This window comes from Hemicordylus capensis, chromosome 3 (assembly GCF_027244095.1).
Source record: "Hemicordylus capensis ecotype Gifberg chromosome 3, rHemCap1.1.pri, whole genome shotgun sequence".
Classification (NCBI taxonomy): domain Eukaryota; kingdom Metazoa; phylum Chordata; class Lepidosauria; order Squamata; family Cordylidae; genus Hemicordylus; species Hemicordylus capensis.
The window spans coordinates 88,606,864-88,630,217 of NC_069659.1; the positions used below are offsets into that span (position 1 = coordinate 88,606,864).

Here is a 23,354-nt window from a genome sequence, read left to right on the forward strand (position 1 = left end):
CCAGCTATAAAAGGTTGCTTCTGTAGACAGTAAATGCATTCTGAAGTCCCCAGGGCAGTTCTGTCTGCCTAATTATTTAAAAAAGGAATACTACTAACAAAACAACAACACAGAACTCTGAACCAGAGTGGTACAGTGGTTAGTGTGCTGGGCAAGACTGGGTAAATCCAGGTTCAAATCCTCATTCAGCCATGAAACTCATTGGGTGACTCTGGGACAGTCACTTCTCTCTCAGCATAAACTTCCTCATAGGGCTTTTGGGAAGATAAATGTAACAATGTGCACCACTCTGGGCTTCTTGGAGGAGGAAGTTTATGCTGAGAGAGGACTGCCCATCCCCCCCCCAAAGTAAGCATACTTATTGGCTCCTGCCTTATTAATATTTTAAAGGATCTGGGGCTTTTCATTTGAGGTTGGTGCTACCATTGCCCACCTCACAATGCAAAAGCAGGCTACAAGCAAGAAGAGCAGGGAACAACAGAGGGAGGCAGTAGGCACAAAAAATGGTGGCAGCGACAACATGGCTGACTGCAAAACTTAAGGTGAGTGCGATCGACTTTGCCCATAGATAAGATCCTCCCCTGCCTCAGAACACTCAGTCAGTACTGCTTAACAACTGGAACTCTTTTAGTAAAAACAGCAGGAACATAAATTTTTGTTATTGAGAGGAAAAGTACAATCCTAGAAAAACGGTTTCAGCTACCTCTTGCTACTGTAATTCCAGACCAGGCCTGCTCATTTAGCCCCCCACCCACCCATGTCGTGTTTTTGGACTACAACTCCCATAATCCTCAGCCACAGTGGCCAAAAACAGGGATTATGGGAGTTGTAGGCCAACATCTGCAGGAGGGCAGAAGAAGAGCAGCCCTGTTCTAGACCTAAGGCTGCTCACACAGCTGGTTATTCAGAGACTTTCTGCATCAGGGACAGACCCAGAGGAACATGTATCCCTCTCCTTGCAGGGTCAGGACTCTAACCCTTAACCATTAGAGATGGAGGTTTCTTAGCAGACCAGCCCCCCTGGGTGCTTGGAGGTTGTCAATCAGAAATGTAACTTATTTTGCTGGACAGAGGAGCTTGCTGAACCAATCATCCTCTTCTACAATAGAGTACTTTGGAGGGAAAAGGAGGTTAATTCTCTAATGTTAATGTTTATCTCCAGTGACTGTTGCTGGTGTCTATCTTATGTTTCTTTTTAGACTGTGAGCCATCTTATTTATTTATTATTTCTCTGTGTAAACCGCCCTGAGCCATTTTTGGAAGGGCAGTATAGAAATTGAAATAACATAACATAGCGGCTTGTCCTAGCTGGAAGCCTCTTCTCCACAGGTATATCAAGAAACTTCCCTTCTTTTGGCTCCCTGTAGATGCCATGATGGCAAACAAGGGTACAAAATGTGCCTAAGTGTCATAAAAGGAATTTTCTATGAACTTAAATGCACTGACTGACTATGGTATAATCCATTCAGCCTTCTCCTCCAGACATGAACATTGCTAGTGCTCTTTAAATTATGACACAAAATTGAAACCATCACTTTAGAAGCAAAAGCTGGAAAAACTGAAACCATCACTTTAGGAGCAAAAGGAGGCTCTCGAGTGGTAAAGACATAAGTCTTTGTTATTTAAGCTAAACTATCAGACTTCAAGAAACTCTCATAACCTCTAGTCAGCCACGTGAAGTTGGAAGTATATCCTACATAGATCAGTTGCCTTCAGGTTTGTATTGATGTCCTACCTGTTATTTCCAAACCTTTGGCATAGCTTCCTGGATAGCCTTCACTAGCCATCACCACAGTCACAGCGGAACAGTCTTCAAACCAAACGGGCATGTGGTCAGATAGCTTTTTATCAATGGTTGCCTGTAGAACTTCATAAAGGTCACTTTTAAGTAACGGAAGAATGACCTACACAAATATATAAAAAGGTTAGAGACACGCTGCCAGTTGTCATTTAATAAAAATGTAACATAACTAGGAAATTAATAGTGAAATACAATGGAGAGGCTAGAAGAAGCATCTGAATATAGACTATTTATATAAGATCCTAAACCTGCTTACTGAAAAATAGACTTCACTCTTTTTAAAGTGGTCATTCTCTTATATTTAAAAGGGAGAGAGCAACTGTTTCTATCCAGCCCCAGCACAGCATCCCTCCAGTGGTTGTGCTGGTGTCTACCTTATGTTTCTTTTTAGATTGTGAGCCCTTTGGGGGCAGGGATCCATCTTTATTTATTTATTTATATCTATGTAAACTGCGTTGAGAACTTTTGTCAAAAAGCAGTATATAAATATTTGTTGTAGTAGTAAAGTCTGTGGAATTCATTGGTTTTGAGACATATATGCAGATTAACACACTGAAATTTTAACCATATGTGATCTTTTGACACTTACTGCAATCTTTACTATTTAAAGATCAGGGAACTCTGTCAAAGATCATATAGGATCAAATGGTGGTTCTTCCCTGTAAAGAAATGGCATGGCTACACGGCTAAATGGGGAAAAGCACCTTTTAAAGTGGTGGCTCTCTTATATTTAGCAGGGGAAATGCAACTAACATCCAGACTAAAATATTCATGAGTGATTGATTGATTAAGTGCCGTCAAGTTGGTGTCGACTCTTAGCGACCACATAGACAGATTCTCTTCAGGATGATCTGTCTTCAACTTCATGAGTAGTCCTACTGAAATTGATTCAAGAAGTTAGTCATTATTAACTGATTTTATTCAGCCCAGCATAGAGTCCCTCCCAGGGACTCTTGCTGGTGTCTTCCTTGTGAGCCACTTTGGGACCTAGAATCAACTTCTCATTCCTTTTGCAAAAAGCTCCAGCACTGTGGGTTTTTTAAAAAGATGAATTATAAAGGTTGTAAATGAATAAATACGCTGGTGATTCCTAGTATATATGTTTGCTCAGCTATTGATACTCAGAGTATGGCAACAAATCACATTTAGACTGACACTTTTGCTCAAATTGGATAAGATTGTGAAAAAGCCATTTAATCATTCAGAAGGCAACATGTAGAACCATGTTCATGCAACATGATCTCCTATCCTACTTATATTTGTACACCCTGGGTTCATATTGGAGTGTACAGTGCTTTTGTCTCCAATCAGGCCTGGGGCTTGTGCTGCTAAGTGTTGGACTTCAACTATGGGGTGGGGAAACTTCACAATTACGCAATACTGGAAGAGCTTGGGGCCACTGCTGGAGCACTGGGAGAGCTGAGGTAGCCAAAGTACAGTGCAGTGCTCCATCCTTATTTCTGATTTTCCCATCTTTTCAGTGAATATTGAGTCATCTTCAGGGGCTCCAGAATCTAACCCCATCCCCCATTCCCACTGATCCAATTTTTCGTTATTCACAGTTTCATTATCTGCTGTTGTAGGCCAGCACACAACCCTCACTAATAACAAGGGCCATCTGTATACTATTAGCAAACCATGTATTGGACAGCAGATTTTAGGCATTGTAATCAGTGTGTGTGTGTGTGTGTGTGTGTGTGTGACACTTTTTTTTATAGTCACTCACCTGACATTCGGGATCACCAAATCTACAGTTGAACTCTAAAACTTTAGGTCCATCTTTGGTCAACATTAATCCAGCATACAGCACCCCTAATTGAAAAGACACAACATCCTGAGAACTTACATGACTGGAAAAATTTATACTTTCAATCTATTTAAAATTATATTGCATTAACCTAAAATGTACTACAGGTTGAGTATCCCTTATCCGGACATCCGAAATCCGGAATGCTCCAAAATGCGGACACAACGCTGTAACAAAAACAAAAAACAATACACCTCAGCTCACTCACTCGCAGATTCCTAATTTTGCTGCTTTTAAACACGCAGTCAAACCTTACTTATTTCAGAAGGCTGTTAGTGACAGGGATTTTGGCTGTAATTCTCTCTAGTTGCGGCTCTGTTTTTATTGTCAAGCTTTTTAATGTTTTTGATGTTCTCGCTTTGGCGCTAGAGGGAAAAGGGAAAGCCCCCCTCCTCCACTCCCTGCTCTGTTTGGTGCCTGCTCTGTTGGCATCTATTTTGGCACTCTGGATTCCACACCCAAGATATCTCATTATGCAAATATTCCAAAATCTGGAAAAATCTGAAATCCGGAACACTTCTGGTCCCAAGCAGTACGGATAAGGGATACTCAACCTGTATATTTACCTACTGCTTTCCAACAAAAAAATTTATCAAAATCATTTACACAGCAAAAGGAATGAGAAAATAGTTCCCTGTCCCCAAAGGGCTCACAATTCTTAAAGGCACAAGGGAGGACAACAGTGATTGATCCCTCACTAGGAGGGATGCTATACTGGGATGAATAGGTACAGTTGCTCTCCCCCGCTAAATAAGAGACAGCAATCACTTTAAAAGGCACCTCTTTGCATAATTAGCAGGGGAAATAATTTAATTGAAATATCTAGAAGTAACTACAAAAGGGGCATATGAAACTTGGTCCACCATGATTTGTGTTTACAATTTTGGGAATGTAACTATTTGCACAAAGATCATTTATTTTAAGTAGCATATACCATATCCAAACTGAAGATGATTCTGAATTTAAGATGACCCCCTTAAAGTAGAGGTTAAATACAGGTTATACACCTGCATTCACTCAATAGGAACAGGACTCTGAGTTTAAGACAACCTCCTAATATTAAATAACCTAGTCTTAGATTCACATAAATACAGTGTTCCACAATCTCTTTCTGATGGTGAATGCTTAAAAAAAAAACCTTGTTCCAAAGCAATGGAGCCAGTCAGGAAGAGAATATACAAGCTAGAACTAGCACATTTTGGATTGGTTCAGACATAACCTTGATTAGGTCCTACACAATGTCTCCAAGCCTTGGAAGTGCAAACTCTCCCCTCGCATGCCTGCAATAGCAACTGCTTCCAATTTAGGTTGAAATAAACCAAGACTGGTAATGATGTCTAAACTGACCATGGTTAATTCCAACCTACTTCTTGAAATAAAGCACACAGATCTTTGAAATGAGTCAATTTCAAACCTTGGTTTCAACTAAGTAAGTTAGAATAAACCAATATTGGTCAGTCATGACAGCAGATCTTGGTTTATTTTAACCTAAATCTTTGGCAAAAATCACCCCTTCCCCATTATACATGTGTCAGACTGAATGCTGGCCAGTATTCCCAACATCAGTGTTCCCAACATCAATAAGAGGAACAGCAACCATAGCAGCTGTTCTGTCCATTGTTGTGTGAGTCTACAGTTGTCCTTGATTCTCTTTAGATTTGCAGTCAGTGACCACAAATGAACTGAACTCTTTATCTGTTGCCATAACTCAGTGGTAATGCTCAGAGATTTAGCACACACATACTGCAACATGATACATTTAAATGCCAAACATTTGCAGCATATGGAATTTGCATCACCAGCCTGGTCCCAGGTTTCTACAACTGCAAGACACAACACAACTGTGGCACAGTAGCAACTGTAGCTGTAGTCCCAGGAGACCACTACACATGGTGCTGGACAGGAAGAATTGTGTGTTTTAGACAAACTAACCCATCTCCTACTTACCAATATAAGGGATACCCTCTTTTTGCATACCATCAACGGTTTTCTGGAGAACTGAATCTCTGATTTTCAAAAGCAGATCCTTGGAGAGCTAATAAAATGTACCAAAAAAGCCACATTTGTAAGCATCAGACACAGAACAAGCTTACCTTTTTCACATTCTTAAAAGGTACAGTACAGCAGATGAAATGAGCATAAAAGGGGAACATGCAGCATTTAACCAAATATAATAAGAACTCTTGCATCATTCCAGAAGCTGGTTTTCCACTTGTATGACAGAATACATGTTGATACCAAGCTTCGTCAAAGCATCATTAGAAAGAGTGAATTTTACCTGAGGCGCTGGTGAATATGCTCCCATCCCACCAGTGTTTGGACCCTGATCACCATCCATTAACCGTTTGTGATCCTGGGCAGGTGGCATTGGGGCAACAGTGATTCCATCCGTGAAGCATAAGCACTAGAAGAAGTAGAAGAAAGTTAATTAATGGACAACTTATGAAACCATGCCTAATAACAATGGAAATTATTTTAGCTTTCAGGTTTAAAGCTAATTACTAATACTTTCATTATTGTAAAAGGTATTCTCTTCATAATGAGAGATGATCTAGTATGTGACGGTATTCTCCTTTTACTCTCTTTGACATTCTTCCAAACAAAAGAAATATTTGGAAGCAGAGCACTGACCACCTGTATAGCAACTTTAGTAGCAACAGAATGACACTAGATGACAACACAATTTTAAAGATTTTATTGACAGCAGTATTACTGGGAGAAAGATTTTTATACCTTTCTATAAAATTAAATATAACCCCTGTGTTTTAAAACAGCACTGAGATCCCATCTCTTTCTTTTGTGCTATCTACAGTATTTTTAGGAACCCTAAAAAATCCCAGTTTTGATTTAAAGCAGAATTCTTATTCTTAAGGCTGCTCAACTATATCTAGCATGGGCCAAGGAAAGTGTGGGGACCAGCCCACCAGCACTGTCTGATGATGCACAACTGTGTCATGACAGAGGAGATGTTTGGCTTCCCTTTCAAGCCAGCCCCAGAAACAGAAGTGGGCTGGAGGCAAGCAGGGCAGATGGAGAAAAGGGGAGAACAAGAACCATGAAATTTGGAGGGAGGAGAGCATGGAGAAAGGCACCAGCCTCTATGGCTCATTAAAAAAAACAAAAAGAGGCCTGGGCAACAGGAAGGGGCGGAATCTGGGAAGGAAATGGCATGGGACTTCCCTATTTAAGCTAGCAGTGTCCAGGGATTTGGGCTGCTGAGTACGTGGAACTTGGGACCTCCAGTGAGAGGCCAAGCAGTAAAAACAGCAGTTCCCTGTGTATGAGTGAGGTAACCATGTCAGGGAAAATCCATCCAGACTGCTTGGGCTTGGAAACAAAGGACTGCTCCAGGACTGGCCAGGTAGGTCCAAGGTGGCCAAAAGATCCACTAGGAGGAAGACAATATGAAACCATAGTTTCACAACAATGTAGCATTCTGATTATCTGAAAAGTATACTTTGCTCCGGCCATTTATCCAGGAACAGTTCATTATCTTTCCCAATTAGCATTTTTAAGGTCTTTTGGTACAGAACTTGCACCTAGTGTAGGAAGCAGGGATGGTGCAGCCAAAGTTAAGAACTTTGATGTTCTCTTGCTTTCAGTGGAGAATAGTTGATGCACATGCTTAACTCTCCCACTGAAATCAATGAGTTATAAAAGTTATCAACTTTGGCTGGGTATACCCTGGCTGGGTTATGCTCAATGTGTTTATGTTATAGGCATTATATGTTACATACTTACAGAAATCTCTTCACCTTCAAGAAGTTCCTCAACAACAACAATTTCTCCAGCAGTTCCAAACGTTTTATCCTGCATTAAAAGCATACAATCATATCTCATCCTATTTATATAACAGTATTCTGATAAATGAAATCTGCTTGATCAAGTGAAAAGAACACAAATGCTATTAAATGTCTTTGCAATCATCTGCTTCAGAAGAGGCGGTTCCCTTTCCTTTCCTGAGCTTTTAAAGATATTTTTAAACTAGCCAAATTAGCCATGAAAATACTTGGGATCCCCTTCATAATTACGCCTTTCAAATTCCAAGTCAGAACTGCTTCAGACAAGAGCAACTGTGTCTAGTTCAAAGGAACAGAATGAACTTTAATGTAATTGTATGCACACTGATAAAAAAATAAGTCCCACTGAAACCTGTGGGGCTGAGAAAGCATACACAAGACTGAACTGCAAATGCAATTCCACATGTTATTAAGTTACTGTGCAATCCTCAGCATGTTAGCTCAAAAGTAAGCCGCAGTCCATTCCTAAGGATTTATTAGTTTAAAAATAAATCCCTTAGTTTAATAAATCCAGGATTTCAAGCCTTAGCCCTGGTTTGGCCCAATAGAGGGTCCCAGATCCTATTTTAGGTATAACTTCATTGTTAAAAAGAATTGTTCACAGTATCATATACATTATTAATTGCACTTCTGCAAAAAAATTAATGATATAGTTGAGATTCTACATAAACTGACACCCATTTAGGTTTGGTTTTGGGTTTTTTGTTTTGCCAGAGTTGCATCTTGTGACAGATTCCATTAAAATACTTCAGCAAGAGCTTAACTTCAAGCATGTGAGTTGAACCATGTTCTTCCCAGTATCATAACTGGATATAATAGGATGTAGCGAGAGTTGAAAGTGCAAAGCAGATCTGCAGAACTAGAACAGATGAGAGATCTATAGACCAAAATTACACTTTCAGGTTCAAGAACTATTTTCCTGGTTTGTCACCATCATGGAATGGCAAAAATACAGAATAACCAACTTTGTCCAAAGACAGAACATGCCTTCTAAGAACATACAATAAACAGGCTCCCATTAAAACACTTCCACAAGAACTTAATTTCAAGCATGTAACTTCTCTCTCTCTCTCTCTCTCTCTCTCTCATATATATATATATGAGAGAGAGAGAGAGAGAGAGAGAGCGAGCGCACTAATCTGAAATATATTCCAGGAGAGTCAAATAATGAATGGTTTATGTTTTCCTTTACAGCATAAAGCTACAAATTTATACCACTTCCAAGCCTTTTCCCAGCTAAAGAACCTTGTGAATTCTGGGGGGAAATCTCCAAAAAAAGAATTCCCATAAATAAAATGGCCTTATGATCAAGTGAAAAGAACACAAATGCTATTAAATGTCTTTGCAATCATCTGCTTCAGAAGAGGCGGTTCCCTTTCCTTTCCTGAGCTGGAGAAAAAGTTTGGAGAAACCACAACATTTAATAGCTCCCAATCTGGAGCTATTTTTTAATTTAATGTATTAAAAGTTAAGGTATTTCCACTCTTTAAATATGATAATAGATTTGGTCATGGTTGCTTTGAATATAGCTGTTTAATAAGTGGCGTGTTTGTGATCTTAAGCCCTTGAAATCTCTCACTCACTTGCATTATTTCGTGCACAGCTTTGCACGCCTCTTCTTTGTTAGTGGCCACAATCACACCTTTTCCAGCAGCCAGGCCACTTGCCTTTACAACCAGGGCAGGGAATGCCACACTAGGGAGAAACAAAAAAAAAAACAAAAACAAAAAGTGATTCCATACACATTGGAAGCTCTAGAAACATTTTCAAATGCAGGGGAATATTAACAAAATTAGAAAAACCATTCTCCCAGTTCTGAAAAAGGTTATACCTGGTAATAAATGCACAAGCTTCCTCTGCATTGGTGAAAGCTTTCCATCTTGCAGTTGGGATGCCATGACGATCCAGAAAGGCTTTAGAAAAACTCTTGCTGGACTCCAGTTGAGCTGCCTTTGCTGTAGGACCAAAGCATCTCAGGCCAGCAGCTGTTAAGTCATCAACAATTCCTAGCAACAAACATATCTCAAAGTTATATGGGATCTCAACACTATTAATTAAAAATAAAATATTTCCTAATTCCAACATTTTCTGAGGATAGAAGCCTGCCAGCCAGGGCAATATCTGTGGCTGTTAACAATAGTGGGAACTAGAGACGCTCAAGAACTAGAAATCTGGGTCCTTAATAATTGTACCAACTTCTTGGCTGCCATGTAGCCATTTATGCATGACAGAAAGAGATGGCATGGAAGGAGAGACAAGGAACTCTGCAGGGCAAAGGATCATATCCTGACAAAAACTGTCAGTCTAAGCCTCTGAGCTGTAAGCCAATCATGGAGGCCCACAAGTTATTGTAATTGCATAATAAATGCAATTGTTAGTTAGAAATTGTAGTAGACCTCTCACTATATTCCAATAAAAGAGATATATGGAATATCTTTTATTGGAACATAGTGACAGAGGTCTACTACCATTTTTAACATAATAAATTGCATTTATTATGCAATTACAATAACTTGTGTGCCTCCATGATTGGGGATGATGGGAGCTGTAGTCAACCTCTGGGAATCCTTGTTACAGGGAACACAGAAACTAACAAGGATTCCCAGAGGTTGACTACAACTTCCATCATCCCCATCTGCAATGGCCTTTGGCTGGGCATGATGGGAGCTGTAGTCAACAATTCTAGGAATTCTTGTTACAGGGAACACTGGTTCGTATGCATGTGCATTTTTAGACACTCAACTGTCTGCAAACACTAGTGATATATATTTGTTAGAGGATTTGAAACAATTATTTACAATAAATGAGTTAGTGAACAAAACAAACAGAAGCTTGTATAACAAAATATTTTCATAATGTATTTTAGACATACCAGCGGCAAGAGGAACTTCTGGACCAACTACCACAAGTCCAATCTTCTGATCTTTGCAGTACTTGGCAAGAGCAGCATGATCGTTGACTGAGATAGCTATAGGTAGAAACAAAAAATAGCTTAGCAGCAATTAGCTGTGGTATTTATGTCTTGCATTTGTTTCTCATCTTTCCTCTATAGAGCTCAGAGAGGCATCTCACTGAGGTAGGTTACGCTGAGACCACAGCAATGTACCCAAGGCCCATTAACCTTATAGTTGGAAAGGGATTTATTTGAACTCAACAGTTCATACACAATGAAACCTCCTGGAAATTCGTAAGTAGCACAGAATGATATTTTCTTTCATCTTGTATTCCATGGCAATGGGCTTAACTACAGCTCTAGAATGGTGTGAACAAGACATTTTAAAATCTTGACTGATCTAATTTATGATACTGAGTTTGCAGATGGGAATATTTCAGTTCATATCACACATAAGAAGCCATCTGCTATAGCTGGGACCTAAAGATTCGGAATCATTGGGGAAAACCTACCAGGATATTAAACCATCAAACTATGTACATTTACACAGATACTCATGGAGTATTCAAACTATGTATATTTACATAGATACTCATGGAAGATACTCCTGGAGAAATGGAGTACTTTGTTGTGAATAGAGTTGGCATATCTGTCCTTTTTTTAAAAAGAGGTGGAGAGATTATATCTTAATTTTTCATAAGTTTTAATAGTTTTTTATTTTAATATGTAATTACTGTATTGCATTATAAGATATTATAAAAGAGATAACTAAATAGTTTTATTTATCTATTACATTTATCACCACAAAAGCAATTTTTGCTTATAAGGCAGAGAAAACCAAGGACAAAAAGAGCACAGAAAGGCAGTGTTATTCTTTGACTTTTATAAAAAAAATAAAAATCCAGAGTTTAAAGGAAATTGGGCAGGACAACCTCCTATGCTCTAATTCTGCATGACACGCTACAAGGGTTGTTTTAGAGACAGACATTACTCATTGGTCTGGGATATTTAATTCAAAGCCTTTTTTTATGCTGTTACTCCTGATATCAGTCAAAGCTGATAAAGAACACTCCTGGCCACTGCCACAATCTGAGATATTGGAGAGAGGTTTGGATCTAGGAGAACTCCCAAACTGTGTGCTTGTTCTTTCTGGGGGAGTGTAATGTTTCTTATCTGCCCCAAATTCAGCTGCTGCCTGGCACCCACCTCAAGAAAGAGTGAGGGATACTTGTCCTAGGTAGTGGATAACGTCTGGTAAGGCCCCATTTCTCCAGAATACTTGGGTTGGCTTTAGCTGTTACCAGCCAATGGAGAACAGCATGCACAAGTGTTCTACAAGTCTACTTTTCATGTTTCTAGTATAATGTCAGAAAAAAACAGCTGTGCATATCTTGGCTACCTCTGATGGCCAAAAATCATGGACTCTAAAGCTTTACATATACAAGAATCAACTTCCCATTTCTATTACCTTTAGAAAAAGAGTTGTCTAATATATACATGAAATGTCTGCTTCCTCTCTCTTCCCTGGGATAGCACTAAGAAAACCAGTGTTTTACACATGAAAATATAATAATAACCATAATATTAATTCTGTCATGTGAAAGATAAGGTTAGTGGGGGAGGAAGCCAATATTAATTAAAATAAAAATGGAGACACAAAGAATTTTGTATGATTCTCTGAATAGATCATATGACTGCCATGTGGGTGCACTGGGCTATCTGGCTGCGTTCTGCAAAAGTTATCTAAACATAGTGTATCTGTTCTTGTGGAACAGCAAGCCTTCCTTTACAACAGAGATCTGGTCTTTCTTTTGAAGCGGCTGAAGGCTTCAGACTGAAATTAAATATGACCACTTTCACTGTGTACAATTAATTTTTTATTTAAGAGACAAACATCTCAATCCAGGGAATGAGATCCCTTCACGGAAACAGACTTATATGCAAACCTTCTTCTCTAGATCAGGAAGAGTAGGCTGCACTATGTACATCTGCACCTGATTTGTCTGTCCTCACGGAGTTGTTTTCAATAGGATATGCACTGTACTGCTCCATTCACATTCTGCTGAGGGTCCATGTAGCCTAGTGGTTAGAGTGCTGGGCTAGGAATGGGGAGATAGGAACACTGGACAACATGAAGGGTTCTTTTCCCCAGGGTTCGTAAGGTCATCTCGTTACATGTGGGTTGTGTTCCTAGACATGCTTGGTCAGACAGGAAATAGTTTTATTTTCTGAGGTTAGCTTCCTGCCACGAGGTAGTGCCAATCCCCAGTTATGCAACTGTTGCGAAGAGTAGTGCATAAGTAGTGAAAGAGAAAAGGAACTTAGGAGAACCAGTGGTGTTAAAAGCATACATACATATGAACAGGAATAATATTAGGTAGGTGGATCCTTACCAACCGTGTGTCCTGAGAGCCGTATCCACCCGAGATACGGGAATCCAATGCCTCCAAGGGGAAAGCTATCTACATCTGAATGTGGGTTGGATGACCTACAGACCCTGGGAAAAAGAACCCTTCACAGTAAGTCCAATGTTCCTTTCCCCCCAGTGTTCATAGGTCATCCAGTGAGATGTGGGACATGCCCAAGCTGATCCTGTATGGGTGGGACTGGGTGTAGTTAGATAATATGCTGTAGGACAGTGTGGCAGAAGGTGGCCTGGGATGACTGAAAGGAGGAGATTGTGTAATGCCTGATGCAGCAGGGAGACAGAGGGCCCTGTCGCTGGCCATAAGTATCTATGAGTGGGGTGTCAAGCAGAGGCTGCTACGGGAAGATTGTGCTGTGATGTATCCGGGAACCAAGAGGTTAAGGGACTCATAGGTGAATAAGATGCCCCTTTTAATCCAGATCACCAGGATGCCTTATGAGACCTTGGTGCCCAGGGAGGCAGGATGAGAGGATACAAAACAGGGAGTCTGCATGACGAAATGCTTTGGTGCGCTGGAGGAGAAGTGCCGGTCCCAACACAGGTCTAGCATGTGTTAATACCAAGACAGACCATTGGTCCATCTTGGTCAGTACTGCCTACTCTGACTGGCAGCAACTCCCGAGGTTTCAGGCACGAGGCAGGTTTCAGGCAGGTCCCATGACTGAACCCGAGACCGAGTGGAAATGGCTGAAATATTCATTGCCTGTACTGTGCAATTCTTAATTCACATTAAAAAAAAAAAAAAATTACCTGCATTGGAGATTTTCCCATTATTAGCTGTTCCAGCATTTCCTGGAGCCACCAATACATGTTTCACATGCGGCGACTGTGCCAGTTTCCAAGCCAGCACATGTTCTCTGCCTCCACTGCCAATCACAAGCACGTGGTCAGCCATTAGTCTCTGCAAAAGCAGGACATGCAAAATATGAAATGCAATATCTACAGTGGCATATCATACCATATTGTTATACCATGCCCGTGTTTAGGAGACTTGATTGGTGTATTGTGTGTGATCATTTCTCATATATTTTTTGGCCAGTTATTATTTAAAATATTTATACACCACCTGTCCAATACACTACTGTTCGTAATATTAAAAAATTTGATACAATTTAAAATAAGACTAATAAAGTTAAACAAGTTAAAATACCAGGCTAAAACTACAACATCGGCCTGGATCCAGTTTGTTGCTTCTGTTAAATGATACCACTTGTATGTGAAAACCAAACCATAAATCACATCTGGACAACTTTCCTCACAGGTCTCTAGTGAGACTTATTTCACACAGCAAATTAAGATAACAGTGTCATGCAAATCCGTTCACACTGATTGAACTTGGAGTGTTGTTTTCTTAATGTTGTAGTCAAAAAATGTTATTGCATTTTTTGCAATATGCAATTTTTTTTGTATATTGCAAAAAAAAGAGAAAAGAAACATAGGTGTCACAATAGGTAACAGTTTTCAAAATGTCGTATTAAAAATTTGAATATGCACTTTTCTGGACATACTGAAGAATGCAGAAATGACATTATTATTGAGAATATTTACAAACCACTTTTCAACAAAAAGCAGTTTATACTGAAGAAGGAATGAGAAAATGGTTCTCGTATGCTTAGAACCACACTCCCAATTATTAAGATTGTGGTATGTTGTATTTCTGTGGGAGTTGTGACTGAAGCACTGGTCTGGACACATTTCCTGCACGTCATATATACAATATAGGATTTTTCTGTGGGGAGCAGTTCCCAGTTACAACACGAATTGTCTACTACTACTGCTGTTCACTCCTTTCAAGAGTGAATACAAAACCAGTCATTCCAGTGTGCAGCAGTGGCAGCTGTGGCCATAACAACTAACAGGCCTCATTAGCTGTCTGAGAATCTGTTGTCACTAGTGGTAAGGCAATAATACCACATGCAACTCAATACAGATGGTGTTATAGCACCTCTTGAATTCATTCTTGTTAAAAACAGCCCCATAACCAGAACTTCTGATAGTTGCCCAAGGCATACTACTGATCTATTCCTGCATCCTGCTCCAACTTTTGTTGGTAAGCTTTCACTATTTTGAAGTGTCAGAGTCAATTAGAGGAAGATGCAAAATAGTCAAGGGTTATTCTGCCTAAAACGTAACAGATTTTTTAAAAAAACAAAAACAAAAACCCTAGCAAATACAATCAATCTCTACATGGAACTCTTTTTGTGAAAAAAATGAACCTACTACCGGTAACTGCAAGAGTAATTGCCGTGTTTGGGACCAACATCGGCCTGGATCCAGAATTGTTCAGATAATACCTTTTATGGGGCCATCTGGAATCAATAGTCTTATGGTACTATAGTAGCAAGCCTTTGGGTTGAATAGAATTCTTTTTCTGGCAGAGATGAGATGACAACACTCATTCCTGCCAGGAAAGGAGTGCTGTTCAACTCAACCTGCTATTCTTCCATCAATGTTTGTGAAATAAAGGTTATTAACTGAACCTTAGGTTTGAGGCAGCAAAGAGATGTATTTATTTCATTCATAATCCTTCCACCAAGATGCTCAGAGTGATCTACATAGTTCTTCTCCCTCTCCCAATTTTATCTTCAGAACCACCCTCAACAGTATTGAGTAACTGAGTCAGGATGTCAGCCAGTGACTGGCCCAAGGTCGTCTAACCCTAACCCTAACCCTGGCTGACCAGAGATTAAAGGGGGTGGGTACAAAATTAACAGCAAGGTTCAAAGATTACATTGCAAAACAAAGGTGCATTTTGAAAGCATTTGCTGCAAGATACTTTGCATATCTTCATTGCAGCCAGAGATAAAAGTGCTCCTGTGGGATGACAAACTTGTAGGAAAGGTGCTTTAAGTGATGCCCCTGATCAGAATAATTCTGGATCCCAGGGCTTAAAAAGCCAACACAATACATGGTAGGATATCAAACATTCATAGTATCTAAAAGCATCACAACCAATCAGTTTATTAGTAACCAAGGCAGCCACTAATGCAGGATTATGTAGAATATCAAGATGTTAATGGGCGTCCCAGAACATCTCATTGTTCTCATGAGAAAACTATACAAAGGACAGGAAGCCACAGTCCAGACAGAACATGGTAAAACAGACTAGTTCCAGTTCGGCAAAGGAGTAAGACAAGGCTGTCTACTTTCTTCTTATTTATACAACTGCTGAACATATACTGAGAGAAGCTGGATTGGAAGAAGATGAATGTGGTTTTAAAGTTGGAGGAAGAAACATCAATAACCTGAGTTCAGGGGCACACCTAGGTAATTTGGGCACCCAGACCACCCAGCCATGAGTCCCCCCCACCCCGCATGAGGCCACTCAAAACCTCCTTTGGGGAGCCTGTCGCCAAACCTCTGGGTTTTTTTAAATCATTACCGTGGCCAAGGGGTGGCTGCATGGGTGGGAGAGGAGCAGTCCTTCTCCCCTCTCTCCGCCGGTGGCAGCCGGAGCAACCATGGGCCCGTCCGTTCAGGCCAGCATCTTTTTCCAACTGTGAGGCACACCTGCGCAATTAAGAGATCGTCGCAAGCACAGGGTTAAAGCGCTTCTGCCTGTGCTACACTGATGACACCACTCTGATATCTGAGAATGTGGATGAACTGCAAGCTCTAGTAATAAAAGTCAAGGAGCACAGTGAAAAAATGGGATGACTAAATGTAAAGAAGGCTAAACTAATGACAATGGGTACAGCAACCAGCCTCAGAATTGATAAAGACGACACTGAAGTGGTGGATAGCTGCTGTCTTTTAGGATTGACCATCAACAGTAAAGGATCCAGCTGTCAAGAAATACGCCACAGACTAGCACTTGGTAGGGTTGCAATGAAGGCCTTGGAAAGGATATTTAGATGCCGTGACGTGTCTACACCTACAAAGATTAGAATCTTTGTAGGTTGGGACAATGGTTCTCCCCGTGACACTCTATGAATGCGAAAGCTGGACTTTGAAGAAGCAAGATAGAAAAAGTATTGATGCTTTTGAACTTTGGTGCTGGAGAAGACTTTTGAGGATATCATGGACAGCCAGGAAAACAAACAAACGGATCATAGAACAAATCAATCCAGAATTTTCACTCGAGGCACGAATGATCAGGCTCAAAGTATCATACTTTGGACACATTATGCAAAGACCCAGCTCCCTTGAGAAGTCCATAATGCTGGGGAAAGAAGAAGGAAAGAGAAGAAAAGGACAACCAGCAGCAAGGTGGATGGACTCGATTACGACAGCAATGAATGCACCACTGAGAAACCTTAAAGGCCAAGTTGAAGACAGATCATCCTGGAGATAATCTATCTATGTGGTTGCTAAGAGTCGACACGGACTTGACGGCACTTAATCAATCAATCAACCAAAATCAAAAATTCACAGCCCTAAAACAAAATAGGTTTGTGGAACAAATAATCCACTGACCCACAATAGACTGTTTTAAAATACAGAGACAATAAAGTGATTAAAAATATTTGTATGCCCTAAAACAGTGGTTCCTAACCTGGAGGCCTCCAGATGTCATTGAACTACCATCATCCCCACTTACAACTGATTGTGGCTGGGGATGATGGAATTTGTAGTTCAGCAAAACCTGGAAACCCCCAGGTTGGGAACCACCACACTAAAATAAAATAAGGTTAGGTTTTCCCCCTCCCCACACACAGATGAAGCATTTTAAAAAACTCATTGCATGGCTACAGGCAGTCTCTACTACTGAAATCTTTGTACAGCATCTGAGGAAACAGATTCCCAAACAGTTAAGAATTTCACTTAAACAAGCAGTCCTTCTGTTGCAATTTTTGCAAACATGGCATTTACTCTTTCCCACCCACTACAGCATCATAAAGAGGTTGGTCATTGACCCTGTTTCAGTAAATATGTACCATTCCTCCCAACGTCAAGTACAGATAAAAGCATTGGCAGGATCTGCTTTTTAAGTATGGAGACATTCCCTGCAGAAGGCCAAAGATCAAAACTGTTATGTGTGATGGCATTAGAGTTGTCACAGAAGCTCATCCTTCAATAAAGGCGCTTTGTAAAAACTAAGATTTCCATACCAGCAGATACAACTCTCGCTTCCAAGTAGTGACTTGCCAATTTGTCAGACCCTAAACCAACTGCCTTGCTAGCTGGTTCAACTTCATAGGTTTTGCCTTTGTCATACATATCCAGGTTGCCACAAAGGAGGGCTGGATCCACTGATAAGCAAATTATGGAAGGGGGTGGGAGGGAAGCAGAACAACCCCTTAATGGTAGCCATACTTATCTTTGTGGTGAAGAGATTGTTTCAACATATGAACATATGTTGAACCGCCTCGGGCAATTGAATTAGGAGGTATAAAAATGTAATAAATAAAACAATAAATATGTAGCTGCCTTTTATTGAATGAAACCACTGGTCCATCTAGATCAGTATTGTCTCTACACACTGACTGTCAGCAGCTCGCCAGGGCTTCGCACCAGATTTTTCCAGCCCTACCTGATGTCAGGGAGTGAGCCTTAGACTTTTTGCATGCAAAAGTCCTGGGTTCAAGCTCAGCTACCACTGAGCTACAGGGTCTTCTGCTTCATTCTGCAGAAAATTGCCCTACTCCTCTTTTCAAAAAGGAATCTGTAGCCTCTGCAAATGTGCACAATGAAAATGATTTTTGGAAGAACTGGTTTACTATGAGTGAGGCAAGAAATAAAAGGGAAATTAATTTGCAACCACAACATTCTTCCTCTTCTTAAAGGAGTGTTGGGAGATTGAAAGAAACCTTTGACTTCAGTGACATAATCCTTTCCTTCAACATAATCTTTTAACTAGCTGCATGGTTATTCTTTTTTTGTTTCCTTTGCAAACAATATTTTAACATTTTAAGACTGCAATCCTGTGCATACTTATGTTGAAGTAAGTTCATTAAACTAAGTGAGACTCATAGGGCTGGGCTACACACAGGACACATAGGCACACACAGGAAAGGGCTACATATCTTTCACTCAAGGTAAACCTCTTAAATCAAAGTCAACTGATATCTTTCAAAACTGGGAATGAAGTATGGGCCACTTTCCGTAGCTCTGTACATCGAACTCTAAACATCCCAATTGACTTTTGATTGGATCCCCCCGCCCCCCAGTTTTTGAGCATTATGCCACTTTCAAAATTTGTGGAGCTTTAAAACTATCAGTGTATGAAACTGAATTGGGAAGGGGGACAGGGAAGTGGATGAGGAAAGGGGGAGAAACCCACAGCCCAATTCTATGCATGTTTCAGTCCAATGGGGCTTATTCCCAAGTAAGTGTCCACAGAAGTGCAGCCTTAGGCTGCAAACCTTATGCATACTTACTCAGGAGTAAATCCTAAGCATCCCCTCAGGCTGCACATTCCACCAGCTGTGAAATATACCCGGGGATGCCTAAATGAACTGTATGGTTGTAGTCATGGAACACAGAGAAACCTGCATGTTTATTATTGTCTATGACATGTTACAATGTTTTTAAACTGTAACATGCAACATAAAACTGTTATGCAAGGGATCTGCATTAATCACTTAATTTTAATGTTTAAAAAATGCACAGTATAGTAAATATTCTATTAATATAATAGCCTGAAAAATTATTTGCCCATCAAAACTCTGTGCAAAGAACTTCAAGTAATAATTTCATATTAATACAGTGTGCATCTACTATAATTATAAAAGGACTGAATATTAATTATAATAATGTTTGCTATTTTTTAAAAATGGAGAATTGTGTATAGTTGAAAATGCCATACTACTACTGCCACTACAAATATTTATATACCACTTTTCAACAAACGCCCCCAAAGTGGTTAACATAGAGAAATAAGAGATATGATGATATTAAGTTTAAAAAATGCATTTTCATGATAAATAATTTGATTAATGACTTGGCCGGTTCATATGACTTGGCTGGTTCATCCAGCTGGCCCATTTAAAAGCATGCGAGACAAACATGGGTGCACACGTCTTCCCTCCCACAGCTGGTGTGCTTGTCCGTGCTCTTTAAAGTAGGGAGAGTACTTTACTCTTTTAAGTAAAGTAAAAGAGCACTACCCACATGATCAGATGTGGGGAGTGCTGGGTGAGGGGAAGGTGCATGTGTGCACCATGCTCTTTGCTCACACATTTAAATGGGATAGTTGGAATATCGTTCAAACTGGTCTACTGACAATCAAGCCTGCAGTGTCGTTCATAAATAAATGATAGAATAATGTACACTAACTTCTCAGTCCCAAACACTTATTTGATAAAAATCCAGCAGATTTATGTTGTAACTCACTTCCTAGCATACATGTATAGCACTGCGGCAAATAAATATATTTCCCTGGAAGAATTAGGTCGTAAACCCTAATGAAAATACTAGGACTTTCAAATAAGCTTGCACAGGATTATGCTGTAAGGAAGTCATTCACCTAGAACTGGAATTAGAGGCTAACACCATGACAGACAATGTACTTACTGTGATATAGATTGTAGCAGTCCAGAAAGACAGGCAGACACAACAAGAAAGAAAGATCAAGCAGCTTCCCCCTATAAGCCTTTCATAGCCCCACTGGCAGCAACATGCAAGTGTCCAATGAACAGGAGAGTTCAGTTTAGCATGGAAAAGAGGGTGGATACAACTGTTGGTGTTCATTAGTATGTATTTCCTAAAGAGTCTCTTCTTTAGTAAGGAAATCAGATTAAAATAATTGCATTATTTTGAAAATAATGGGATCTAGAGAACAAGGGGGCTCAAAGAACCATTTCTCCCTCGCTCCCACCCCCCTATGCTGCACAGCAAACCATCTTTGCGGTGGAGGGTACTTTCTTTCAAAAGCAGATTCTGATCTGGCTAATGCTCTGAAGCAAGACAATATGAAGAACTTTTTAATGTGTACTTTTGGGGGCAGGAAAGGGGATCAAACAAACAACACCATTTATATGGTAATAATGCTTGGTTAAGTCAAAGTCTTTGGAACATTCAGCGGAATAAGAGAGAATGTTTGATATGGCAGCTGAAGTGTTCGGGTTGCCAATTCAACCAACTGGGCAACTAAAATGACAGTCCCATGGCCTAAAAGGAGGCAGCACTAAATAGAAGGCCCGCTCAGCCATTATAAAGAGTGGGATGCTGCACGCATGATGTACAGCATTTTGGAGAGCATACTTGGAAGGCCTGCCCCAAACTAACACACTCTGAAGCCCCGGCCCCTGACTCTCCATGCCCCACAGTGTTCCACAACATGGGGAGATTCTCTCCACAAGCACAGCATTTGTCTCTTCAGACAAATGTTGGAGATGTGTGGAGGGTGCGGGGGGACAGGGTTTTAGCACACCACAAAGTAGGGATAGGGCTTCCAAGTGTACTCTCAGGAAGACTGTACATGAGTGCCATGTCCCCACTTTCTATAACATCTGAACAGGGATAGAGTTTTTCCAGAAACGAATGGAGAGGTCCTCCTGGAAAGGTCCAGTTATGGATGCCACCAGCTTGTTTGGTGAAGACCCATGACCAGGCTTTCTCTGTGGCTGCCGCAGCAGGGCTTTGGAATATGCTCCCTACTGAAATACTAGCATCTCCTCCTCTGTTTTTCAGGAATAACCTCAAGACTCTCTTGTTTTGCAGGCTTTTAATTAGAATTAATTTTATTAATTTTAAAACTTGCTTTAATACCTATTTTGTTTTTATTGTCATGTATTTTAATTTGTAACTTTTAAATATTTTAAATTTTGTACACTGCCTAGAGATGTACATATCAGGCGGTATAGAAATATGATAAATAAATAAATGGGGAAAAGAAAAATAGGAAATGGAGCACTACGGAGCCAGGACCACACAATGGCTAGGTTTATCCCTTATTACCTTTATATCCTGCTCTTCCTCTAATGAGCCCAGAGCAATGTACATAGTTATGGTTATTCACACAACATACCTGTGAGACAGGTGAGGCTGAGAGATGAGTGACTGGCCCAGAATCAACCAGTGAGTTTCATGGCTGAATGGAGATTTGAGCTCAGATCTCCCCGGTCCCAGTCCAAGACTCTAACCACTACACCATGTTGGTACAGACATCATAGTGAAGCCATGGTTTAGTTGTCACAAATAGGCCTCATACTCACATGTTCCCTTCTCCCCCTGCATGTCCCAGTTATCTCCCTGGCTTGCTGTAACCAGTGTGCCATGATGTGCAATGATTGCAAATCATAGCTCAAGCCATAGTTTCCAGTTCTGGTCAGGTAACCATAGTTTACTTAATTTAGACATCAAGGCATGCTATAGTTACTAAGAATTGGGAAGAGAACTAGAGTGTGTATGGGGGCAGACAGAGCACATAAGCACAGTGCCTATTAACAATAGTTTGGCTGCAACATCTGAACTGGAAAAATCCAGTTCAATGTGACATCTGAACTGGTCCAGCCTTGCATGTTCAAAGCATAAAGGAGATGTGCTTAATTAGACAGAGGACATGTTAGTTGGAGAAGTTGTGCTAAAAACTGAATCAACTTAACATCTTAGCAACACAAAAGTTATCACTATTCCATTTGATATTATGGAAAAAAATCTTTCCAGTTAGCTAAAATTCCCCTTGACTCAGGAACGCAAACTACCATCAACTTGCAATATTTTTCTTTCCTTTTGGGATAAGTAATAGCATAAGCAATAGGGTCGTTTTTCCTCGTATGCAGAATTCCTCGTATTGCACACTTTCCTCTAAATACAAATGATATATGAATTACCAAGTCCAGGGAAGAGAGCTGATCTTGTGGTAGCAAGCATGACTGGTCCCCTTAGCTAAGCAGTGTCTGCCCTGTTTGCATATGCAAGGGGGACTAGAAGTATGAGCACTGTAAGATATTCCCCTTAGGGGATGGAGCCGCCCTGGAAGAGCATCTGGATTCCAAGTTCTTTTCCCTGGCATCTCCAAGATAGGGCCGAGAGAGGTTCCTGCCTGCAACCTTGCAGAAGCTGCTGCCAGTCTGTGTAGACAACACTGAGTGAGATGGACCTATAGTCTGATTCAGTATATGGCAGCTTCCTATGTTCCTATGATATTGAGGAAGTTGTGTGCCTGAAACACACTGGAACCAAGATAACTATCCCATAATAACCTCAACATTGCAATATGCAGGAGTGAGGTTATATCATGCCCCTGGGCATCCATTGTATATATGACTCAGGAATGGGTATTTCTAGGATCTTTGTTTTAGTCTTTTGAGTATGATGAGCCAAAGATCACCCAGAAACTTGCATCTAGCTACCATGATCTGCCTTCAGCACTATTCCTGCAACCAAACATTGCTATATCACGAAGATGTCCAAGATAAGTCACTCTGTTTTCTTAGTCATTGCTCTCACTTGGGACTATCATGCATGTGTACACACACAAACTTTTCCTGCTTCATTAGTAAGGCATGGCTAGAGAAAATGGGGGCGACTGGCAATAAGGTTGGAAGGCTAGAATGAATGGGTTTGGTAACTGCCACACAATTTAGGAAGTGTTGAAGAAAAGGGACTGAGCAGGTAGATGATTTATATTCAGATGCTATTTTTTGCTCAGTCCCAGAGAGTTAAGAAAACATCTGTTGTTTCTAGTGGTAGCTGCAATCAGGGATCACAACTTCAGATACAGTAATAAATCTGAAAGA

At 40.3% G+C, this 23,354-nt stretch overlaps 1 protein-coding gene across 6 annotated transcripts in view; it reads right to left on the bottom strand.

Moving 5' to 3' along the window:
- GART (phosphoribosylglycinamide formyltransferase, phosphoribosylglycinamide synthetase, phosphoribosylaminoimidazole synthetase) overlaps positions 1-23,354 on the bottom strand; it is a 43,496-nt gene that overhangs the window by 18,313 nt on the left and 1,829 nt on the right. For 4 of the 6 annotated variants that reach the window (XM_053310711.1, XM_053310712.1, XM_053310713.1 and 1 more), the window contains exons 2-10: positions 13,480-13,630; positions 10,281-10,376; positions 9,240-9,414; positions 8,992-9,103; positions 7,350-7,418; positions 5,887-6,012; positions 5,556-5,643; positions 3,528-3,613; positions 1,736-1,904 (exon numbers count right to left, since the gene is read on the bottom strand). In XM_053310711.1, coding sequence (XP_053166686.1) covers positions 1,736-1,904; positions 3,528-3,613; positions 5,556-5,643; positions 5,887-6,012; positions 7,350-7,418; positions 8,992-9,103; positions 9,240-9,414; positions 10,281-10,376; positions 13,480-13,630 — 1,072 coding nt within the window. Of the gene's footprint in view, positions 1-1,735; positions 1,905-3,527; positions 3,614-5,555; positions 5,644-5,886; positions 6,013-7,349; positions 7,419-8,991; positions 9,104-9,239; positions 9,415-10,280; positions 10,377-13,479; positions 13,631-20,184; positions 20,333-23,354 lie in introns of those variants that run through there. The other 2 variants (XM_053310707.1, XM_053310709.1) reach the window with 2 other exon arrangements.